Genomic DNA, 24,502 nt, shown 5'->3' on the forward strand with positions numbered 1-24,502 from the left:
GTATTTACTGTGGAAAAGGATATGGAAGATATGTAAAGTAGCAAAATAGATGGTGACACCTTGCAAAATGTCCAGATTACAGAGGAGGAAGTGCTGGATGTTTTGAAATGGGTAAAGGTGGATAAATCCCCAGGGCCTGATCAGGTGTACCCGAGAACACACTGGGAAGCTGGAGAAGAGATTGCTGGGCCTCTTGCTGAGATATTTGTATCATCTATAGTCACAGGTGAGGTGCCGGAAGACTGGAGGTTGGCAAACGTGGTGCCACTGTTTAAGAAGGGTGGTAAAGACAAGCCATGGAACTATAGACCAGTGAGCCTGATGTCAGTGGTGGGCAAGTTGTTGAAGGGAATCCTGAAGTACAGGATGTACATGTATTTGGAAAGGCAAGGACTGATTAGGGATAGTCAACATGGCTTTGTGCGTGGGAAATCATGTCTCACAAACTTGACTGAGTTTTTTTTGAAGTAGTAACAAAGAGGATTGATGAGGGCAGAGTGGTAGATGTGATCTATATGGACTTCAGTAAGGCGTTCGACAAGGTTCCCATGGGAGACTGGTTAGCAAGGTTAGATCTCATGGAATACGTGGAGAACTAGCCATTTGGATACAGAACTGGCTCCAAAAGGTAGAAGACAGAATGGTGGTGGTGGAGGGTTGTTTTTCCAGACTGGAAGCCTGTGACCAGTGGGGTGCCACAAGGATCGGTGCTGGGCCCTCTACCTTTTGTCATTTACATAAATGATTTGGATGCGAGCACAAGAGGTACAGTAAGTAAGTTTGCAGATGACACCAAAATTGGCAGTGTAGTGGACAGCAAAGAATGTTACCTCAGATTACAACAGGAACTTGATCAGAATGGCCAATGGGCTGAGAAGAGGCAGATGGAGTTTAATTCAGATAAATGTGAGGTGCTGCATTTTGGGAAAGCAAATCTTAGCAGGACTTATACACTTAATGGTAAGGTTCTAGGGAGTGTTGCTGAACAAAGAAACCTTGGAGTGCAGGTTCATAGCTCCTTGAACGTGGAGTCACAGGTAGATAGGATAGTGAACGTGGTATTTGGCATGCTTTGCTTTATTGGTCAGGGTATTGAGTACAGGAGTTGGGAGGTCATGTTGCAGCAGTACAGGACATTGGTTAGGCCACTGTTGGAATATTGGTGTAATTCTGGTCTCCTTCCTATCACGTTTCACGACATCCTTCTGAAAGGGTTCAGAAAAGACTTACAAGGATGTTACCAGGGTTGGAGGATTTGAGCTATAGGAAGAGGCTGAACAGGATAGGACTGTTTTCCCTGGAGCGTCAGAGGCCGAGAGGTAACCTCAGAGGTTTACAAAGTTATGAGGGGCATGGATAGGATAAATAGGCAAAGTCTTTTCCCTGGGGTTGGGGAGTCCAGAACTAGAGGGCATAGGTTTAGGGCAAGAGGGGGAAGATATAAAAAGGGACCTAAGGAGCAACTTTTTCCACACAGAGGGTGGTATGTGTATGGAATGAGCTGCCAGATGAAGTGATGGAGGCTGGTACAATTGCAACATTTAAAAGGCATTTGGATGGGTATATGAATAGGGAGGGTTGGGAGGGATATGGGCTGGTGGGACTAGATTGTGTTAGGATATCTGGTCAGCATGGACAGGTTGGACCAAAGGGTCTGTATCCATACTGTACATCTCTAGGACCTCGATGACTATATGTGTTTGATCTGAGTGAACACAATCTGTGCAGTGGAGGCTGACTGCATCTTTGATATGGCTTATGTTATTCACTTAGACCATCATTGGATTCCTAAAGCTTCATCTCCAGGATTGCTCTCTCAATAACAGCTCAGTATAGACTGAACTCCTGACTGTGCTTAATATACCATTTGCAATATTGGATTCAGCCAGTTAAACAAAATAACTCAAGATAAGCCTTTAAATTATAGTGCATGAATTATTTGTTTGGGTCAACTTACTTACAAATTCTCACTAACAAGGCATTAATTATTCAAATGAAATTTTAACTAGTGCTGTATGGGATGGAAGTGTGTGTCATGGTCACTGGATGGAGTAGTAAAGCAGCAACTAAACCAAATATCCAAGATAATAAAGGCCTAGTATTTATATACAGGTCACAGCTTTCTATCCCGAGATGATCACTCTGTGGTAGCCAGTTCTATGAAGCATTGCTTGGTGAAGCCAGAGAGTGCCCTACTCTGGCATGGCAGAGTGTCACATATGCTGGAGGAAGACATGGTGTTAAAAAGGTACAGAACTCCTTGACCAGCCAGACAGTGACTGCCTTCCAGCTGTCAGTGTCAACAGCTGCAAACTTCACATCGGAGTTACAGGTGTCCTGATAGCAAAACATCCAAGTGGCCAGTTCACAATAGGGGTCTTTGAGGACATGCCCATCATCAGATGAACATGGCCAAACTAGAAATCGTTGCATTAACAAGAGTGTGTTTACTGATGGAATTATCACCCTCCAGGACGTCAGTTGGCAACTTAATCCCGGGCACCTTTTGGCAACACTTGGCTGCAAAAGATAAGAACCATTCCTTCTGCCTATCCAAATTGTCCAGGTCTCATCACTGCGGACAGAGTGCATAGAGGATGCAGGCTAGGGAGACCCTCAGTTTGGTGTTCAGCTTCTGCACTGTATGCATTGATTCCAACATAGTGAGACAGATTGCTGGTGATTGTGGAGCCTAGATATGAGGGGCCATCAACAAATCTCCACTCAGTCTCAGTCTAGGTTTAGTGTTAAAGTATTTTAGGTGGAATTTGAACCAAACACTATCCAACACAATTATAACAGACGTTTCTCCCAAGATGAAAATGCTAGATTCCACACTGCTTCTGCTTCCCTGCATCTTCATTTAAAAAAAGGACTATGGTGTATCCTATTCTAGCCTTCTCATGGTGTTCTTCTGTGGACTCAATTATTACGACACAGGAAGCAGCCCATTCTGTGTGCACACTGGCTCTCCAAACAGACATCTCATCCAGTGAGCAAATCCTATGCAATATTCCATTTTTAACCACTTAATTCCCTTTTGAATGCCTTGATTGAACCTGCCCCCCTCTCACACACAGGCAATGCATTCTAGAGCCTAACCATTCATTGCATGAGTAAGGTTTTCCTCCCATCCTTTTTACTTCTTTTACTAATTACTTTAAACCTCTGCCCTCTTTCTTAATCCTTTCTGGGCAGCCAAAGGTTTCACATTATTTACTCTATCCTGATCATTCAGGATTTCCAAAACTTTCATCAGATCTCCTCTCAGCCTTCTCCTTCCTGGTGTTATAACACGGGGTTAAACACCTCTGCTAATTTAAACCAGCAACACAGATAAGATTCATGCCATGCAGGAGCAATCTGTTAAAATTCAAGGGGCAAAGTAGTATCCTAAAGGTCGCTATTGAAAATATAAAAGTTTAAGAACTTTATTCTTTAAGTCTAACAAAATATTAACTATAACTCCTTTTTCACACCTACCACCTCCCCCTCTATAATGCTGATTTGATTAAAAAATCCAAATTATGATTGACAAAACAAATCATGTTTCAGAAACCAGTCAGCTTTGCCGTGTCTCCTCGGTAGATTTTCCTGTCTTTTCAGGGATTCTGTGTCCTCAGTCTTCAATAGATAAAAGGTACCTTTAAGAGAGCAGGTCTTTCTGCAAGCTGTCTCTCTAGTTGTTGGTGCTATCTGCTCTTTACCATTCTAACTGTTCAAAATCTGACATTTATTATACCCTAAAACACAGATCATTTAATTGATTTAGTCTTGTCAAAACTACCCCCCCCCCCCTCCATATTTGATTGGATTTTGATAAGTTTGGGCATAATTTAAACTGATTGACCAAATTTGAGTTTGTGTATCCTGGCAACACAGCTCTTAGTTGTTCCAATCCACTGTTACATTTTGAATTTACTCAAGTGTTTGATAGCTTTTCAATGCTCGTAAAAAAGGTATAGTACACCCACATCTTCATAAACACTGAACAGTCCCAACATCTCCAATCAATCTTTCCATCTGAAATGCCTTATCCCAGGAACAATTTTTGTAAATTCTTCTGCACTCTCACCAATGTATTCATACCCACCCTAAAATGTAGTGCCCAGAACCGGACTTAATAGCCCAGCTGAGGCCAAATCTGGTTTTATACATGAGGACAGGCCAAAAAATGAAATGAAAATATTGCATATTAGTGATACCTTTCAAACAGATAACGGACAGCAATAAACACAAATGCGTATGGGATCGAGATGAAAAGGTCACGAGGCCGTGGATATCGGTCATGATCTGAATCTTCCATATCTTTCCATGTGATTCCTGGAGGAAGCCAATACTCATGATGCCACAGCCACTTGTCCAGGAAAGACGACATCCTAGAGACAAAACAAAACACAGGTGGTCAACACTAACTCCTTCCAGTTCACTGTCTTACACTTCCTTGGAATCCACCTCAATCAGTCTTGGATTTTTGAAGTGTGAACCAGTTTGTATTTGAGTCTGAGTACAGGGCAGAGTCCTACTTATGTTGAAGTATGAAGGAGCTCAATCTCAAGTAGGCCACAAGAGAGTGCCAAACACCAAGGGTGGCTCAGTGGTTAGCACTGCTGCCTCACAGCACCAGGAACCTGACTTCGATTCCAGTCTCATTCGACTGATCTGTGGAGTTTGTGTTCCCTGTGTCTGAGTGGGTTCCTCCCACAGTCTAAAGATGTGCAGGTTAGGTGAACTGGCCATGCTAAATTGCCCACTGCGTTCAGGAATGTGCAGGCTCAGTGGATTAGCCATAGGAAATGCAGGGTTACAGGGATAGGGGAAGGGAGTGGGTCTGGATGGAATGCTGTTCAGAGGTGGGCATGGACTGGACTGAATGGCCTGCTTCCACACTGTAGGGATTCTACAATATACAAGCAAAATTCCTGGCTACATATCTGGGTGATGGCTCTAGACATTAGTTTAGGAGAGATTTATTTTATATAAATTACTTTTCCAGAAATATACTGATCTTCTATTTTCACCCTATTTGTTCCATACTAATGAAACCATGCAAAGAGACATTTCAGGACTTCAGCAGCAGTATTGACACTCCAGCACACTAGAGTGCTACACTTTCAGAGGTGTCATCATGCATTATTAAAACAGGGGCCCAATCTTGCTTACCTCAGAGTGAATGCAAACATTCCTGCAGAATTATTTTAAGGAGCAGGGGAGTCATTCCCACTGTCCTGATGAATATGTATCTCAACCAACGTTACAAACAAAAGACGGTTAGTTCACCACTACATTGCAAGTTGGCTTTTACATTTCCTGCATTTACAACAATGACTACATTTCAGGAAGGACTTCAATGGCTATAAACTGCCTTGAGATGAAGTTGTCATGAAGGATGCTAAATAAATGCAATTATTTCTTTTAAATATTCATAGTATCTTTAAACTATTTCTCTCCAATGGTTTAACTTCCAGTACAGTCACTCTGATTTAAAGAACATGAACATGGCAAATGTTCACACTGCCTAAAATGATGTGAATACGGAGTAGAGAGCGCAAATCTTTAATAGTTAAACCCTTGCCACAATGAACCACAAGTGAATACCCCAGAACTAGTGAGTTCACTCTTTGCCACACCTGAACGTTATTTGGGGTTCACCAACTAAAGAAATCCCAGTTGAGGAACACTACTGGGGAGATTTGCACCAACAGCTGACCAGGCTTTGAGCCATCCCACAGTGATGCCCCTCAACTGTCAAGAGTAAAAACTGAAACCTTGCTCAAGTGCCAGAGAGACTGGCACCATGGCATGATAACCTAACTAAGGCATTAGTGTCTGAAGGAGATGGGAGAGAGTTAAAAACCCAGGCGAAAAGGTTTAAACATTTGTTTTAAAAAACTGTGGATGCTGGAAATCGGAAACAAAATCAAATTGCTCAAAAAACTCCAACCAGGCAGTACCTGTGGAGAGGGAGCAGAGTAAGCCTTTGAGTTCCAAAAGATTTTGAAGGGTCACTGGATTAGATTAGATTACTTACAGCGTGGAAACAGGCCCTTCGGCCCAACAAGACCACACCGACCCGCCAAAACGCAACCCACCCATACCCCTAGCTTTACCCCTTCACCTAACACTATGGGCAATTTAGCATGGCCAATTCACCTGACCCGCACATTTTTGGACTGTGGAAGGAAACCAGAGCACCCGGAGGAAACCCACGCAGACACGGGGAGAACGTGCAAACTCCACACAGTCAGCCCCCGAGTGGGGAATTGAAGCTGGGTCTCTGGCGCTGTGAGGCAGCAGTGCTAGCCACTGTGCCACCGTGCCGCCCACTGCAACGTTAACTCTGCTTTCTCTCCAGAGATGTGAAACCTGAGTTTTTCCAGCAATTTCACACTCCGGTCAGGCATCTGTGGCAAGAAAAGTATTTCAGGTCTAGTGACCTGTCTTCAGAATCTTCCAGAACCAAAAAAAGGTTTACTCTGCTTCCTTTCCATGGATGCTGCCTGACCTGAGTTTTTCCAGCAATTTCAGATGTTTTTAAGAATGAGTTTTGAGAGAGACGCAATAAACCCATGCTCAACCCGCTTACAACAAACCCAAGGTCAATTAAAGCATGTTTATTCATTCAGTCAGGCTTAAGTACAATATTCAGTTCCCCATTCCCACCCACACCAATGCTTTTCTTTACAGTAATTAATTACAGGTCACTTTCTATTGGTTTCTTGCTGAACCAGTTCTCGTCCACATTTATTTCACAGCATCACAATACCTGCTGTTGAAACATTGCAGCTGAGGAGGAAATAAAACATTTCGGACTAGGGCGGCACTATGGCACAGTGGTTAACACTGCTGCCTCACAGCGCCAGGGACCTGGGTTCAATTCCCACCTCAGGCGACTGTGTGGAGTTTGCACGTTCTCCCCGCATCTGCGTGGGTTTCCTCCGGGTGCTCCGGTTTCCACCCACAGTCCAAAGATGTGCGGGTCAGGCGAATTGGCCGTGCTAAATTGCCCGTAGTGTTAGGTAAGGGGTATTGGTGGGTTGCGCTTCAGCGGGTCGGTGTGGACTTGTTGGGCAGAAGGGCCTGTTTCCACAGAGTAATCTAATCTAATCTAAACTCATGCTCATGATACTTCACTGCTCCATTGATTAAATATTGGAGACACTGGAAGGAGACCCTCTTATTTCCCATTCCTTAGATATACAATGGCTCAGTGGACAAGTATATTGCAGGATATGGCAAAGAGCCACTCTCAGCAGAGTCACAGGCTGCAGCCCAGATACAACTAGTGAAGCTTGGAGTGTGAAAAAGGCTATTTGACCTCTCAGGTTTGTGCTAGTTCTCTACTAGAACGATTCAAAATGCTCTGTTGGTTTCCTGTAGCCTATCTGCTTTCTCCCTTTAAACATAACAGTAGTTTAAAGAATGGGATGGTGTCTGCCTCAACCACTCGTTTGATCTGTGCAGAGTTAAGGCACATCAACCAGACAGGAAATACAAACAGGTAAAAACAATGATGCTGGAAACCAGATTCTGGATCAGTGGTGCTGGAAGAGCATAGCGTTCAGGCAGCATCCAAAGTACAGCGAAATCGACATTTCGGACAAAAGCCCTTCATCAGGAATAAAGGCAGTGAGCCTGAAGCGTGGAGAGATAAGCTAGAAGAGCAAGCACCCAGTACAGAACGGAAAAGGGAATCAGGCAGGGCTATGAAGACTGATAAGTGGTACCATCATACAGAGATAGGTGTGCATACATACAAATCGACAAAAAAAGAAAAACTAATAACTTTGAATTACATTGTACCAAAGAAAAACCTGTGTTGAGAAAAAAAGCATCAGCAAAAGGCACTTCTGTAATGGATTTGGGAATTTTAAATAAAAAGATTTTCAGATTGCATATGCAATTTAGTTTGTCCTGCTGTCAAAATGAAAAACCAAATTATTTTGCACACAAAACTGCAAATAAGAATCACATTGAAGGTGCAACTAGGCCCAATGGTCCATTAGTTGTGACACTGGGAAAGAATAACTGAGAAACCTGCAAGGTGCCACTGAGTTCAGCAATCTTTGAAGATGCAAGTCAGGTCGGGTCAAAATTTAGATCCAAAAATGTTTGTTCTTCTCCTTTAATACAGAAGCTTGTGAGTTCAGGCATGACATGCTGGAACTAATCCAAGCTGACACTGAAGTGCAGAACTGAAGGATTACTGCATTGCCAAAAAGATCACCTTTTTAATGAGGTACTAAAATAAAGCCCCACCTGCCTGCTCACAGATTGAAAAGAAATTTAAGTACACATTCTTCCTACAACCTAATATTCTTCAAATCAATGACTAAGACAAATTAGCCAATCATTTGTTTAGTGCTGCTATTACGCTCTAACCAAAAAGGCAGTGGTATTTATACATAAATAATGACGGAACTACAGAACGTAATTCACACAAAGAAATAAAAGGTGGTACATTATCTCCTGATTTCACAGCATCCCACTTGCTCTTTAAAGATTGTTGACGTGTTGCCTTTGCATCTCATTTAAATGTTTTCCATTGCTGCTACATGAGCAAGTACAATTTTTCCTTCCATTTAATCAGGGCAAGGTCACCAAACCTCAATTTCCTCTGTGCCAAGCCCAAAAAAAAAAGTCACTTTACCCAAACGCAGCTATGTTTAGGCCATTCACTTTGTCACTTAGAAGTAAAACTGCACTTTTCTTCATTTGACAGAAAACATTGTTCAGAACGTACCTCCCCCTTCACACCACAAACAAATAACTTCCGTATTCCAGTTTGTACATTTGTAATCTCTCGCAGCTATAAAACATGCTAAAGCACACCTTACTAATTTGAGAAGTTTAATTTCCTTTCCATTGTTTGGCATTCTCCAACATACTCCCAGTATGTTAATCAATCCCACAATATTCCTCAGCTCAACTCAAAAAGGGGCCAGTATTTGGATTACTATTTAAACCCTCAAAAAAAAAGTGACAGTTTTAAAACTCTTACTTCAATCACCTGCTGCAATAAAGAGGAAAAATAAGCAAAGTGTTCAGAGCAGCCGTGATTATCTCTGTGAATGCAGCCAGAAATGAATCAAAACATGGATGCTGATAGTATGAACTGGAATCAAAACCACTTTCAATAACAATGATGAAAGTGCAAGAATTGATAATATTGCTGAGTTTAAACCACACCTGCAGACAACACAAGGAGAAAGATGGATCAAAATTCAAAATGATTCAAACTCCACATCCAATTGTCAGACTTTATCTCCTTATCACAGAGTTAAGTGTAGAGCAGGCAGGTACAAATTATCTACATGAGGGACTAAAGATTACACCAGCACCTTTAGTGATAGCACATTAAAATGGTGCTACAGAGAAACCTCGTTGCTGCCAATTGACAACGTTTCACTGGAAGAGTCGGATGGTGCAGTGGTAGTGCCCCTATCTCAGAGCCATGAGTCCTGGGTTCACATCTCAATCTGTGTAACAGCATCTCTAACCTGGTTAGAAAATCTAATACTTCACTTGCAGCAATTCCTCAGAGATAAAGGACATTTTGAGGAGTAAAACTTGAGCAGGTCAGAGATGCAACATTGAGAAATTGTGTAAGGGGCTAATGGTATGAAGTGGGACATCTCAGCCATATTCAAGATGCCCAAAGTCCACCTGATGAAACTTTATCAGCGTTGATCAAATAGGAATTTGATTTTGGCATTATTTCAGCTCAAAAATCAGCCAGCACAGCTGAGTATTTTTTCCATACAATAACTCAAGGCAGAAAAAAAAGGTACCTCTTAGATCCTTATTTGTTCCAGTCAAGGCACTTTCCTTTCCCACACACTATCCTCGGCTTAACCTCATTCCAGCAGCCATTATCTCCTGAGATTGTCTTTGGAGTCTGGGGCTACCAACCCTCCAGGACTGTACTGTAGTCAACATAATTATCACATTTAAAACTCCATGCATTTACAAAGTGACTAGTCTTTTTTATTCAAATTTGATTACAATGTAGTTATAAAAGTATTGGAGATGAGAAAAGTGACTGTTTAATTTGGTAGGCCTTTGGAGTTAGGAGATTACTTAATGAAACCCCTTGAAATATATCCTAAGGATGACAATCCGAACTTCAAGATTGCATAAATCCTCAAATAGATCAGCAAGTAGTGTTCTCTGGCGCAAATAGGCAAAAAAAGTTTACCCCTATTCCATGGTGGGGGCGTCCAACAAATGGCAGTTTGCACAATGGTAGGATGGGCTTGATGTTTACACCAGCTGATCATTTTCACTTTGCTACTTGTAACTGATAGACAAATGAGTTGAACGTTGTGTAATATTTAGTGCCCGGACTAATTTGTTTTGCAATTTCCTGCATGTATCCAAAAAAAAATTGTTACTGTGATTGGGTTAGGGTTAATAAAATTGAGTAAAGTATATACACAGTATGATAACTAGTGAAAAGCAACAGAAGGAAATTTAATCCTAAAAAGGTAGTGAAATTGCAATCCTGGGACCAGAGATGGAGTCAGATGGTTTAAAATGGAATGAAAATAGCTTGCGATAACAGGAATTCTGCACAATGTTGGATTCACCCAGAGCTTCTGTCCAATGGAAAATAAGGTCAAAATAAGGTCTCAATTCATAACTTGCTTTTGTATGAAATAAGGAGGAAGTGATTTGGTCCCATTCCTTATATAATAGGTCTTAAACTATGATATTTACAGCATCAGATACAGGACCCAAACCCAGTCACTCATCCATCATGCCATACAAGCCAAAGGACCTGACTTAGGTGAAGTAGATCATTGTTTTTTGGTGGCTGAGTTTTGTTTTTAGAAATAGAAGAACTAAAACCATTCTAAGTAATGAATCCACTGACCAAGTTTGGAGGTATTAGACCTCTACCTGCTTTTCAACCTCGCCAGAAATCTGTAGTCCTCCGATTCTAGTGTCTGGTGAGTTTAAGAAAATGGATTATCTTGGTAGGGTACCTGTATCTTAGTCACTAACGTCTGGAATTCTCTTCCTAAACCATCGTACTTCTTTCCTCTCTTCAGCTATTCCTTGAAACCTTCCTCATAGGCCAAGCCTTTTCACCTTCCTTAAGCAGTTCTGTTCATAACTGAGGCAGAATTTATTTCTCCAGTTAAATAAAGGTTGGAACAGTTCTCTCTAAAATTACAAAGATTTTGATCAATTAGGTCCATGGGCAGAAGAGTGGCAGATGGAGTTTTATTTGGATTAATGTAGGCATTGCATTTTGATAATAAAAAAGGCAGGCTTAAAATTAAAAGGCCTTGGGTAATGTTGTGGGATAGAGAGACCTAGAGGTTTAGGCACAAATACGGTAGTTATGTTTAAAAGACATTTGGATAATTAGATGAATAAGAAACATTGGAAAGACGTGGACCAAGTACAAACAGGTGGGGCTAGTTTAGTTCAGGATTATGGTCAACATGGACTCGTCATCCCAAAGGCTTCTTCCATGCTGCCTCTGATTAAAGAATTGTAAATTATCCAATTTTCTGTTGCAGAAGAACAGGGATTACAGTTTGAATGTTGGTCTTTAAAAGGTGGCCTTCTCCATTGGAGAATCAATCCTTTTTGTTACAGACAATGAAGATTTAAACTTTGCTGTTCAATTAAAAATTTGATTCAGTTAAAGTCAATCTGTGAAGAATATTACTGAAGTTAACCTTTACTGCAGGCTTGTACTAGTTACAGTACAAGCATTCACCTCCCAGAGTTTCATTCTCTTCCCTGGGACCTTTCACATTAGGCAATACATTAGTCACTGGGCTGCATTATATGCTCAAGTAAAACCCCAATTAATAGCTTTCATGGCATATAATTAAACAGTTTATATACAATTAACACTTCGAATGCTTTAGATTGTGAACATTCGTGAGAAATGTGTCATGCACCCAGCCTACAGCAGAAAGTTAGGAGGAAAACCAAAGTAACTCAAAGAACCAATGGTGTGCTGTAAGGATTGGTGCTGGGTGCGCTGCTTTTTGTCATTTATATAAATGATTTGATGTGAACATGAGGTATAGTTAATAGATTTGCAGATGACACCAACATTAGAGGTATCGTGGACAGTGAAGGTGGTTACTTCAGGGTACAATGGAATCTTGATCAAATGGGCCAAGGAGTGGCAGATGGAGCTTAATTTAGATAAACTTTAGGTGCATGCTGGTAAGGCAAATCAGGGCAGGACTTACACACTTAATAGTAAGGTCATGGGAGTGTTGCTGAATAAAGAGAGCTTGGAGTATGGATAGATACAAGAGTGACGAAAGTGTTTTGTATTTTGCCTCATTTGGTCAGTGCGTTGGGTATAGGGGTTGGGAGGTCATCTTGCAGCTGTACAGCACATTAATTAGGTGACTTTTGGAATACAGTATGCAATTCTGATGTCCCTGCTACAGGAAGGATATTGTGAAACTTGAAAGGGTTCAGGAAAGATCTACAAGGACATTGCCAGGGTTGGAAGGTCTGAGCCATCAGGAGAAGCTGAATAAGCTGGAGCTATTTTCCCTGAAGTGGAGATTGAGGGTTGAGCTTAAAAAGGTTTATATAATCATGAGGGGCATGCATCCACGTGGTCTTTTCCCCAGGGTGGGGAAGTCTAAAACTAGAGGGCGTAGGGTTAAGGAGAAAGATTTAAAAAGGGACCCAAGGAGCAACTTTTTCATGTGTGTGGAATGAGCTGCCAGATGGTGGCAGAGGCTGATACAACTACAATATCTAACAGGCATCTGGATGGGTCTATGAATAGGTCGGTTTACAGGAATATGGGCCAAATGCTGGCAAATGGGACTAGATTAGTTTAGGTTGGCATGGACAAGTTGGAGCAAAAGGTCTGTTTCTGCACTATACTATGACTAAGACTAAGATGCTGGAGACCTGAAAGAAACAAAATGGAGAAACAAACTCTGGCAGCATCTATGAGAAGAAAGCAGAACTGTTCTGAAGAATCAGACCTGAAACATTAACTCTGCTCTCTTCCAATGGTTGCTATCAGACTTGCAGAGTTTCAGAAGGAAACCCAACTCCACATTTTAAGAATCATCTTATATCCATCGTGTGTTGCCAAATTCCTGATTGCAAGAAGTCTGTCAAATCCCAAATGAGGCCAGTCAGTTCCCTGTGAAACAAAATATCCCATTATTAACTGGAGAAGATGCCAGTTTTACAGGAAACTTTGGCCTTGCCAACTTATGGTGCAGCAATTAATATTTTTATACATACACTCTGTGCCCTCCCCTCTGTGGAGATACAGCTCTTTGGGCACAGACTTAGTCCATCACTCTCCAGTTCAGAGCTGAGGTGAGAGAGTATTTACCAGAAAAGGTGTGGATAACCAACATGAGCTAGACAAAAGGCCATTCATTTATAATGTCCATTAGTTTGGTTTACTTCCCAAGATGTGATCAGGCTAAGGCTCTGTGCTAATGCCGAATCTGGGATATTGAAAGCAAGGTTATTTTTAAGAGGGAGCAGATTGGCGATCAGTCTAAACTGCTGGCTGTTTTCTTTTCCAGTTAGAAAGCATTTTTCACAAACTCCAGGCCGAGACAACGCAAGATCAGTTTTGAATCTGTGTGCTGGGGCCAAACCCTGTTTCCATCCCCAGCTAGGAAAGTCTTTAACCAGCAGGGTTAACACAACAAGCAGAAATCACAACATTGCAGTAGTCAAGGCACCACCCCGACAACCTTTGAACTATAACAAAGTAGCTGGGTTCAGTTAAGAATCTTCTAGAAGCTGATCTTAGTCTGTCCTTTTTCACTCTAAAACCCAAACACCACAACAGGTTCTTCTATCAAAAGATCAACAGAGTGGCATTTCAGACCCCATTCTCCTACCCCTCTTGAAATTGGGGTCTCTCTGGATTTGTTCTGGTACACAGACCAAGCAGTTTTCAGCATATAATGTCACCAGGCAACTGGGGATTGGTACTAAAACTAAACTGAATCCATCTTTCATCCAAAAAGAGATGTACACAGGAGGACCCCCCACCCCCCACACTCATCTCCTCACTCTCAAACAGATAACTCACTCCCCAATGCTGCTTTGCCACCAAAGTAGACAACACAAAAGACAGACTTTCCCAAAGTGAAATGCTCTCTTACTCTTTCTTCCCACTTGCGTCTCCCCATATTTGTTGAGGGAATAAAGCCCAGCCATTTTCCATCTGGTTTTATTTCAGTTTTCGTGTAAAGATTCATGTTAAAATGAGGCAAAGGGGATCACTAATTCATTAAGCCTTACAATAACATTTGGATAAAACAAGCCCTTAAATAACAAAGCCAAACAAACAAACAAACAAAAAGGTACTGAGCTGAGGGCAAAGAATCATTTAGATCACTTTAATGCTCATTTCAGAAACCTCGAATTAAAAAGCACTCTTTAAACCTCTTTGCATCTTCTGGTCAGTACTGGTTACTTGTCCTTTATTGTAGTTGACAAAGAAAAGGGCCTAGAAACTATTGGGAGTGGAGGAAAACAAATAAACCAAGCTTGGACTATTTTCTTCCAAAATTGGAATGTGAAAACATGGTGTGAATGAACAAAGATTTTTTGAAATCAATTAAAAATGTAAAAACAGAGTCCTGGTCTTCATTTATCCTGTACTGCCCCACTTCCTTCCCTACATATCCTGAGCATATTTCTGGAGTAACAGATTCAATGTACCATTATGCACATGTTCAGTTTCTAGTCCATGATATAAAAGCACATGGAACTGGGCTTCCAGATACATCTTGTACTCGTTTGTGCTCGTAGTCTGTTTACTTAATAAAAGATTGATGTTCATGAACAGGGGCGCACTTTTTAAAATCACCTAGATACAATATTACTAAAATGATAGCAAACCCTGGCCAGCAGTAAACACACTGTCTGAAGAGAAGCCTAGCAGTAGCTGAGAGATGTAGTGCATGAAGGTGGTGGCCAGCTCAGCATTTCACCTGCAGAAGAGAGAGAGAGAAAGTCTGGGAACAACAGAGTAGCACACAGACTTTAAAAATGACCCAGCCACCAGGCTAACCTAGAAATGCAAACAGTATTACAGGAGACATGGACTTCATTCTGGTGAGCAACAGGTTTTACCAGGCCCACACTGCTACAAGCTAAGGGCTACAATAAAAGTCATTTTATGACAGTGGACCACAAAACAAAAAATTGCATTCATAAAACACAAGGTATCCAACTTCAAATGCAACTTTATAAAACTACTTGAGGGCAAATCATAGACAATGATAATCAATATTGGAGTGGGCCAACATTAATGCAGATGAACACCATTTAAATTGGATGTCGGAGCCTGTACTGTCACATGACCTTAAAAATGGTTATTATCCTGTAGCCTTCATCTATCAAACACCAACACTCAGGGGGACCCTTTGACCAAGTTAAAGAGTCAACTTCAAGCAATGTTAAGACAAAGGCCAAAAAAAACCCAGCCACGTTCACTGCTAAATACATAGACGCTCTGCACAAATCTCTTCTTTAAAGTGGAAACAGTCAAACAGGAACCAGAAAATAAATTTGAATATCAAATTTAAAAAACTCATATGGAGAAACAAAACATTGTCTACCACATCACACTGAAAGTAGATGCTAATCCCATCTGCTTGATCACAAAGTCCCATACCTAAATTTTGAAAAAGGTACAAAGTAAGATGGAGTCTAGGTTTCAAAGAGTTACTTCCCTTCTCTCAAATCTGACCCAAGTGGTCCCTGCTATGGTGCCAGTTTTTAAACTGAATGGATCCACTATTATTTGCATAAACACAAATTTGAACAAGGTATTACAATGAGATACACTCAATGACTAACCACCTCCATTATCCCTTCTGGACGCCATTGTTTCATTTGTCTGCCTTTTGGAATCTCAGCTAGACCTTAGATTGACCATTGAGCAGTGTCCATATTATATGGAATGTGGCATTTGCCACATAATATTCTCAGCCATTGGCCCATTAAAAAGCACAATAGGAAGAAAGGGTGCAGGGTATCTTAAAAACATTACAAGTTGCTACATTTAATGGCAGTGTGAATTTTCAAAACCAACATTGAGTCACACTATTCGAAGGAGGGAGTACAGCAAACCTACAGAAGACAGGAGTCAAACAGGAAATTTCTGCTTCCCATAAATCATTGTTTCTGGGCATTGGGGACCAGGTGGGAAGATTCCTACCTAACCCAGGTAAAAATAACCTCTAGTGCAAGTTTTGATACAAGACCAGGGACTGGACAGTCACAGAAGGCCAGGTTCTTGGCATTGAGTCAGTGCTAACCACCGAGTCATCTCAATGTCAACTAAAAGCCAGTGGAAGTGGCAGCTTGGGATCTGCATTGTGTATTTCCCACCTTGATTGGGCATGGTACAAGTAAGTGACCAGATGCTGTTGCAAGCACAGGCACATTAGCCTGACTGCAGTTGACTGATCAGGAAGGGGTTAATGCACCATCTAACTGAACACATCAACTATCAGATCCACAGCAATCCAACAGTGGGTCAGAACAATAACAGCTACCTGCAACCACTCACCCAGAAGCACAGCTCCCTGGTAAAACATTACCTAAATGAACAGCCAACGACATCACCACAGATCATTAAGAGACATGAGCATGACAAAGGTTTTGTGAACAATGCGCACACAGATGGATTGAAATCAATTGCTAAGGCCTGATAACAGTTGCATATGATTGAGAACTTAGGTAACTAAAAACGATAAGTGGCAAGTGGTTTTTCCTTCTTGTGTCAGGAAGAGGATGTTTGGATTGAAATGCAATCACATACAAATGTCAGAGTCTGCCAGTCACATGACCTCTATGGTGGGGCACACACCCAGTGGAGACATCAAGATGCACTTCAACAGTCCTCATGTTGAACACACTGCTGAGTTGTAAACTTGAAACACTCATATATAGTCAGAAAAGTGCTCTTAATTATATACAAACAGTCCATTTTTAAAAAAAAACAGGTTTCAAACAGGACAATCACCGTCACACCTCATTAGTCTCACTGTGAATACAAAACAGTTTCCTGAATTAAGCTAAACAAATTGGGACTTTTAGAGATTTCATTTTACTCAGGCAGAGAGCAAGATCATGTGATATTGTGTCTCAGAAAGTAATGCATTGTGTCTCAGTAGCATTCTCACAAGGGCACTACATTGGACAGCATGGTGGCTCAGTGGTTAGCACTGCTGCCTCACAGCACCATGGACCCAGAATCAATCTCAGCCTCAGACAACTATGTGTGGAGTTTGTAAGATCCCCTCATGTCGGTGTGGGTTTCCTCCCACAATTCAAAGATGTGCAGGTTAGGTGGATTGGCCATGCTAAATTGCCCCTATTGTTCAGAGAGGTAGAGGTTAGGTGAATTAGTCAGGGGGTGGGGATGGAGGTGATAGGTCACAGGGGATGGTGGAGCAGATAGGTGGGAAGGGAGATTGGCAGATAGGATAGTCATGGGGACAGTGCTGGGCCGGAAGGGTGGAGCTGGGGTAAGGTGGGTGGGGGGGGGAGAAAGAACGGGGAATTGAGGAAACAGGTAAAGTCCACATTGATGCCGTGGGGTTGGAGTGTTCCGAGGCAGAAGGAGAGGCGTCCTTCCTCCAGGCGTCGGGTGGTGAGGGAGCAGTGGTGGAGGTGGCCCAGGACCTACATGTCCTAGGCAGAGTGGGAGGGGGAATTGAAGTGTTTGGCCACAGGACGGTGGGGTTGATTGGTGTGGGTGTCCCAGGGATGTTCCCTGAAGCGCTCTGTGAGGAGGCGTCCAGTATCCCCAGTGTACAGGAGACCACATCGGGAGCGATGGATACAATAAATGACATTGGTGGATGTGCAGGTGAAACTTTGGACGTGGAAGGCTCCTTTGGGGCCTTGGATGGTGGTGAGGGGGAGGTGTCGACGCAGGTTTTGTAATTGCTGCGGTGTTGGTGGTGATGGTGTGGCGGGGGGGGTGGGGGGGGGGGGGTGGAAAAGAGAGGGAGGGATGGGTGCATGGTCCTGACCAGGTAGTCACGGCAGGATCGGTCTTTGCGGAAAAAGTAGACAGAGGAATATATATCCTTGATGTTGTCCATTTCGAGGTGGCAGAAATGTCTTCAGATGATGTGGTTTACGCGAAGGTTGGTAGGGTGGAAAGTGAGGACCAAAGGGGTTCTGCCCTTGTTAGTTGGATGGGTGGGGTCTGAGGTGCGGGATGTGGATGAGATGCATTAGCGTGCATCTTCAACCATGTGGGAAGGGAAATTGTGATCTCTAAAGGAGGTGGTCATCTGGTGTGTTCTGTGGTGGAACTGGTCCTCCTGGGAGCAGATACAGCAGAGGCAAAGGAATTGGGAATACAGGATAGCATTTTTGCAGGAGGTAGGGTGGGAAGGAGGTATAATCCAGGTAGCTGTGGGAGTCGGTCAGTTTGTAAGAAATGTCAGTGTCAAGTCGAGACTTTAATGGAGATGGAGGGGTCCAGAAAGAGGAAGGAGGGGTCCGAGATGGTCCAGATGAATTTAAAGGTCGGGGTAGAATGTATTTGGTGAAGATGATGAACTGCTCAACCTCCTCGTGGGAGCACGAGATGGCGCCAATGCAATCTTCAATGTAGCAGAGGAAGAGGTGGGGAGTGGTGCCGGTGTGACTATGGAAGATGGACTGTTCTATGTAGCAGACAAAGACAGGCATAGCTGGGAGCCCATGGCTACCTCTTTGGTCTGGAGGAAGTGGGAGGATTCAAAAGAAGAAATTGTTAAGGATGAGGACCAGTTTGGCCAAACAGATGTGTGTGTCAGTGGAAGGGTACTGTTGGGGAACATCTGGAGAGAAAAACTGAGGGTTTGGAGGCCCTGGTCACGGCAGATGGAGGTGTTGAGGGATTGGGATGCCTATGCTGAAGAGGAGGCATTGGGGGCCAGGGAAACTGAAGTCTTGGAGGAGAAGGACATCATGGGTGGTGTCTCGAACGTATGTGGGGAGTTCCTGGACTAGGGGGGATAGGACAGTGTCGAAGTAGGTGGAGGGGAGTTCGGTGGGGTAGGAGCAAGCTGAGACAATGGGTCGGCTGGGGTGGTCTGGCTTGTGGATCTTGGGAAGGAGGTAGAACCGGGCAGTGCAGGGTTCTTGGACTAAGGTTGAAAGCTGTGGGTGGGAGATCTCCTGAGGTAAAGAGGTTCTGTATGGTCTGGGAGATGATGGTTTGGTGATGGGGGTGGGGTCATTGTCAAAGGGGTGGGAGGAGGTGGTGTCCTCAAGTTGGCATCTGGCTTCAGTGGTGTAGAGGTCAGTGCACCAGACTACCACTGCACTCCCTTTATCTGCTGGCTTGATGGTGAGGTCAGGATTGGAGTTTCATTTCCAACTGCCAAGACATTAACCGCATCAAACTGTCTACCCCCCCCCCCCCCCCCCCCCCCCACCTCACCCTCAACACAGAACCCACCACTCCTTCTGCTCCAATCCCAACCTCACCATCAAACCAGCAGATAAAGGGGGCGGTGGTAGTCTGGCACACTGACCTCTACACCGCTGAAGCCAAACGCCAATGCGAAGACATCTCCTCCTACCGCCACCTCAACCATGACTCCATCTCCCATCACCAATCACCAAACCATCTCCCAGATGATACAGAACACCACCACCTCAGGAGATGTCCCACCCACAGCTTCCAACCTTGTACTCCAAGAACCCCGCACCGCCCGATTCTAACTCTTTCCCAAGGTCCACAAGCCTGACCACCCTGGCCGATCCATTGTCTCAACATGCTCCTGCCCCACCGAACTCATTTCCACCTACCTCCATACTGTCCTATCCCCCCTCATCCATATGTTTCAGACACCACCCACACCCTCCACCTCCTCCAAGACTTCCGTTTCCCCGGCCCCCAATGCCTCATCTTCACCATGGACATTCAATCCCTCTACACCTCCATCTGCCATGACCAGGGCCTCCAAGCCCTCTTTCATCCTCTCCAGACATCTCCAACAGTACCCTTGACATTCGTTTGGCTGAACTGATCCTCACCCTTAATTTCTCCTTAGAATCCTCCCACTTCCTCCAAACCAAAGGGGTAGCCATGGGCACCCCAGCTATGCCTGTCTTTGTCAGCCATGCAGAAGAGTTCATCTTCTGTAGTTACACTGGCACCACTCCCCACCTCTTCCTCCGCTACTTGATGACTGCATTGGCACCACCGCATGCTCCCGCGAGGAGGTTGAACAATTCATCAACTTCAACACATTCTACCCCGACCTTAAATTCACCTGGACCATCTCTGACACCCCCCTCCCCATCTCCATTAATGACAACCGACTTGACACCGACTTTTTTTTTACAAACCCACCGACTCCCACAGCTATTTGGATTATATCTCTTCCCACCCTACCTCCTGCAAAAATGCCATCCCGTATTCCCAATTCTTCCACCTCAGCCGTATCTGCTCCCAGGAGGACCAGTTCCACCACAGAACACACCAGATGGCCTCCTTCTTTAGAGACCGCAATTTCCCTTCCCACGTGGTTGAAGATACCCTCCAATGCATTTCATCCACATCCCACCCTTCCAACTGTAACAAGGACAGAACCCCCTCACTTTCCCCCCTACCAACCTTCGCGTAAACCACATCATCCGACGATATTTCTACCACCTCCAAAACGGACCCCAGAGATATATATTCCCTCGCCACCTCTGTCCACTTTCTGCAAAGACCATTCCCGCCGTGACTACCTGGTCAGGTTCATGCACCCCCCCCCACCCCCTCCTTGCAGGAATTGCAAAACCTGTGCCCAATCATCCCCCCTCACCTCCATCCAAGACCCCAAAGGAGCCTTCCACATCCAAAGTGTCACCTGCACATCCAATGTCATTTATTGTATCCGTTGCTCCTGATGTGGTCTCCTCTACATTGGGGAGACTGGGCGCCTCCTAGCAAAGTGCTTTAGGGAACATCTCTGGGACACCCGCACCAATCAACCCCACCATCCTGTGGCCCAACATTTCAACTCCCCCTCCCACTCTGCCGAGGACATGCAGGTCCTGGGCCGCCACCACCACTGCTCCCTCACTACCTGATGCCTGGGAGGAAGAATGCCTCACCTTCCACCTCAGAACACTCCAACCCCACGGCATCAATGTGGACTTCACAGTTTCCTCATTCTCCCCCCCCCCAAACCCCACTTTACCCCAGCTCCAACCTCATGACCTGTCCTACCTGCCGATCCCCCTTCCCACCTATCCACTCCACCCTCCCCCTCTGACCTATCACCTCCATCCCCACCCCCCATTCACCTATTGTACTCTTTGCTACCTTCTCCCCAGCACCATCCCCATCCCACCTTTATCTCTATAACCTGGAGGCTGCCTGCCTCTATTCCTGATGAAGGGCTTTTGCCCGAACGTCGATTTTCCTGCTCCTCGGATGCTGCCTGACCTGTTGTGCTTTTCAAGCACCACTCTGATCTAAACTCCGGTTTCCAGCATCTGCAGTCTTCACTTTCACCCACTTCCAAAGAGTTTGATCGGTCTAAAACTTAAGATGCTATAAAGGCAAGTTCTTTTTGTGACAACCCCCATTTTTCTGCCTCATTCTCAGTGAAATGGGGAACTACCTGTTTTATTACACATGAAGGTTGTCAAATAATGAAACAACCTGGAAGATAGAACAGAGACTGAAACAATTTAAAATGAAACCCTGGAACCTGCCACATCGAGAACCATCTCAACTTCTCCTATCTGAAACCTCTGACATTATGTCCTTCCTCTTCCTTTAATCCTCCATCTTGACATTTGGACACTCACACCAACTTCTGCACAAGGGGTTCTGGGAACAACTGAAAAAGATTGGCAAGTTCTCCAGAGGTTTTTCTTTCAGCTTCCAGCTGGAATCTCCAAACGGTGTCCCCGAACCCATTGTTTGCTGATTTACTGCCTTCTCTCTCAACCTCTTTTCAAACCTGTGGGACTTGGCTCTCGCTAAAGGTAACTTCCAACACGATTATAGGGTCCAACTCCAATTGGGTAGGAGGGGCTGAAGAGCAGAATGCAATTGAAATTTAATTCATGCAGCTTTAGTAAAAGCTGAATGATTTAGAAAGGTCTTGCAACTTAATTGATTGTTACTTTTGAACAACATGCATTGTTCACACTGTTGACTTAATCTCAATGCTACCTCCTTTTAAACACTGTTGTACATAAGTATCTAAGGCTGCCATTCTCATGCTAAAAACAAATAATGATTATTCATACAAAGCTACCAACTCACCAGGAAGTATCAGATGTACTCATTTGTTTCTGACTTACTGGATCAGGCATTGAGCAAGCAATGGTCACACCCAGTGATTACCTGGAAAAAGGAATGATTTGGAGGTGCTGGTGTTGGACTGGAGCAGTTAAAAATCTCAACACCAGGTTTAGTCCAACAGGTTTATTTGGAAGTATTAGTGCAAACCTGTTGGACTTACATCCTGGTGTGGTGTGAGTTTTAAACTGGAAAAAGGAAGACTGAGTGGGGATGAGTGGTTATAACCACAGGGAAATAAAGGATAAAATGAAAACAAAAACGACAATTGGATGCAGCTCTGCCTTCCTGAAGCTGCTCTGCAGTTTAACCCTCTGCTTACACACCACTTAACATTCGAAGCATTGAACAGTAAACAAAACTCTAGAGTGGGATCTTTAACCTAAACTATGAACATGAAACAAGCTATGTTGTGGTTCTGTTCGCCGAGCTGGGAATTTGTGTTGCAGACGTTTCGTCCCCTGTCTAGGTGACCACCTCAGTGCTTGGGAACCTCCTGTGAAGCGCTTCTGTGATATTTCCTCCGACATTTATAGTGATTTGTATCTGCCGCTTCCAGTTGTCAGTTCTAGCTGTCCGCTGTAGTGGCCGGTATATAGGGTCCAGGTCGATGTGCTTATTGATTGAATTCCTGGAAACATGGCACTCATCCACAGATTCAATCAATAAGCACATCGACCTGGACCCTATATACCGGCCACTACAGCGGACACATGGAACTGACAACCGGAAGCGGCAGATACAAATCACTATAAATGCCAGAGGAAATATCACAGAAGCGCTTTACAGGAGGCTCCCAAGCACTGAGGTGGTCACCTAGACAGGGGACGAAACGTCTGCAACATAAATTCCCAGCTTGGCAAACAGAACCACAACAACGAGCACCCGAGCTACAAATCTTCTCCCAAACTTTGAACAAGCCACTTTTTAAAAATTCTCATCCACTGAATTAAAGATGTTTCTATGGCCTCACAGCTCCCATTCTTTAGGATCTCCTCCAGCCCCACAGCCCTCTAAAATCTCCTTACTCCTCCATATCTTAAGCATTTGATTCTTTACACAACCAACATTGGGGGTCAAGCCTTCAGCTTCCCACACCTGAAAGTCTGGAACTTCATTCAACATTTCAGTTAAATTACACAAAATCTACAAGTGCATGCGGTTTTTTTTAAAAAAAAGGAGAAAGTGAGGACTGCTGATGCTGGAGATCAGAGCAGAAAAGCGGAGCAGGTCAGGTAGCATCCAAAGAGCAGAAGGATCGACGTTTCGGGCATGAGCCATGCTCATTCCTGAAGGGCTCATGCCCGAAATGTCGACTCTCCTGCTTCTTGGATGCTGCCTGACCTGCTGCGCTTTTCCAGCAACACATTTTCAGCATGCGGTTTTTCGTATAACAAGCTGAAGACAGATTAGATTAGATTACTTACAGTGTGGAAACAGGCCCTTCAGCCCAACAAGTCCACACCGACCCGCCGAAGCGCAACCCACCCATACCCCTACATTTACCCCTTTACCTAACACTACGGGCAATTTAGCATGGCCAATTCACCTGACCCGCACATCTTTGGACTGTGGGAGGAAACCGGAGCAAACCCACGCAGACACGGGGAGAACGTGCAAACTCCACACAGTCTGTCGCCTGAGTCGGGTCTCAGGCGCTGTGAGGCAGCAGTGCCGCCCACAAAATAGGGGAGCAAAAGGAATTTTGAGATTCAAGGAAACATTGTTAAATGCTGCATGTCAGACTAGGAAAGAGAAAATATGACAACACTTAGTCTTACAAGGACATAAAATTAAAATACACTTTAACCAAATCTGGTTTGGATCATAATACAATGTACAATTCTGGTTGTAACCTTACTTAATGGTTTGGAGGACTTACAAGGGTATAACAGAACAGAGATCACAGCTACCAGGAAAGATTAAACAGATTGAGATTTTATAGAATACAATCAGAAAATCTTTTTCAAAGTTATCAGAGGCCACATAGTTACTAATAAATTCAACTGGAAAATTAGAGAAATTTCTCCGCTATGGAAGTGGAACTTGCCAGAGTCTTAGAAAAAGAAAACTACTAGAAAAGTGCAGGAGGTCTGACAATAGGTGCAGGAGTAGGCCATTCTGCCCTTCAAGCCTGCACCACAATTCAATATGATCATGGCTGATCATCCTTGTTCAGTATCCTGTTCCTGCCTTATC

The 24,502-nt window shown here is 43.8% G+C and overlaps 1 protein-coding gene across 6 annotated transcripts in view; it reads right to left on the reverse strand.

Moving 5' to 3' along the window:
* Positions 1-24,502, reverse strand: part of cers4a (ceramide synthase 4a) — a 67,239-nt gene that overhangs the window by 29,357 nt on the left and 13,380 nt on the right. For 5 of the 6 annotated variants that reach the window (XM_060846012.1, XM_060846013.1, XM_060846015.1 and 2 more), the window contains one exon: positions 4,206-4,379. In XM_060846012.1, coding sequence (XP_060701995.1) covers positions 4,206-4,378 — 173 coding nt within the window. In that variant the 5' untranslated portion in view covers position 4,379. Of the gene's footprint in view, positions 1-4,205; positions 4,380-9,791; positions 9,872-24,502 lie in introns of those variants that run through there. The other variant, XM_060846014.1, reaches the window with a different exon arrangement.

Source organism: Hemiscyllium ocellatum, chromosome 28, assembly GCF_020745735.1.
Source record: "Hemiscyllium ocellatum isolate sHemOce1 chromosome 28, sHemOce1.pat.X.cur, whole genome shotgun sequence".
Classification (NCBI taxonomy): domain Eukaryota; kingdom Metazoa; phylum Chordata; class Chondrichthyes; order Orectolobiformes; family Hemiscylliidae; genus Hemiscyllium; species Hemiscyllium ocellatum.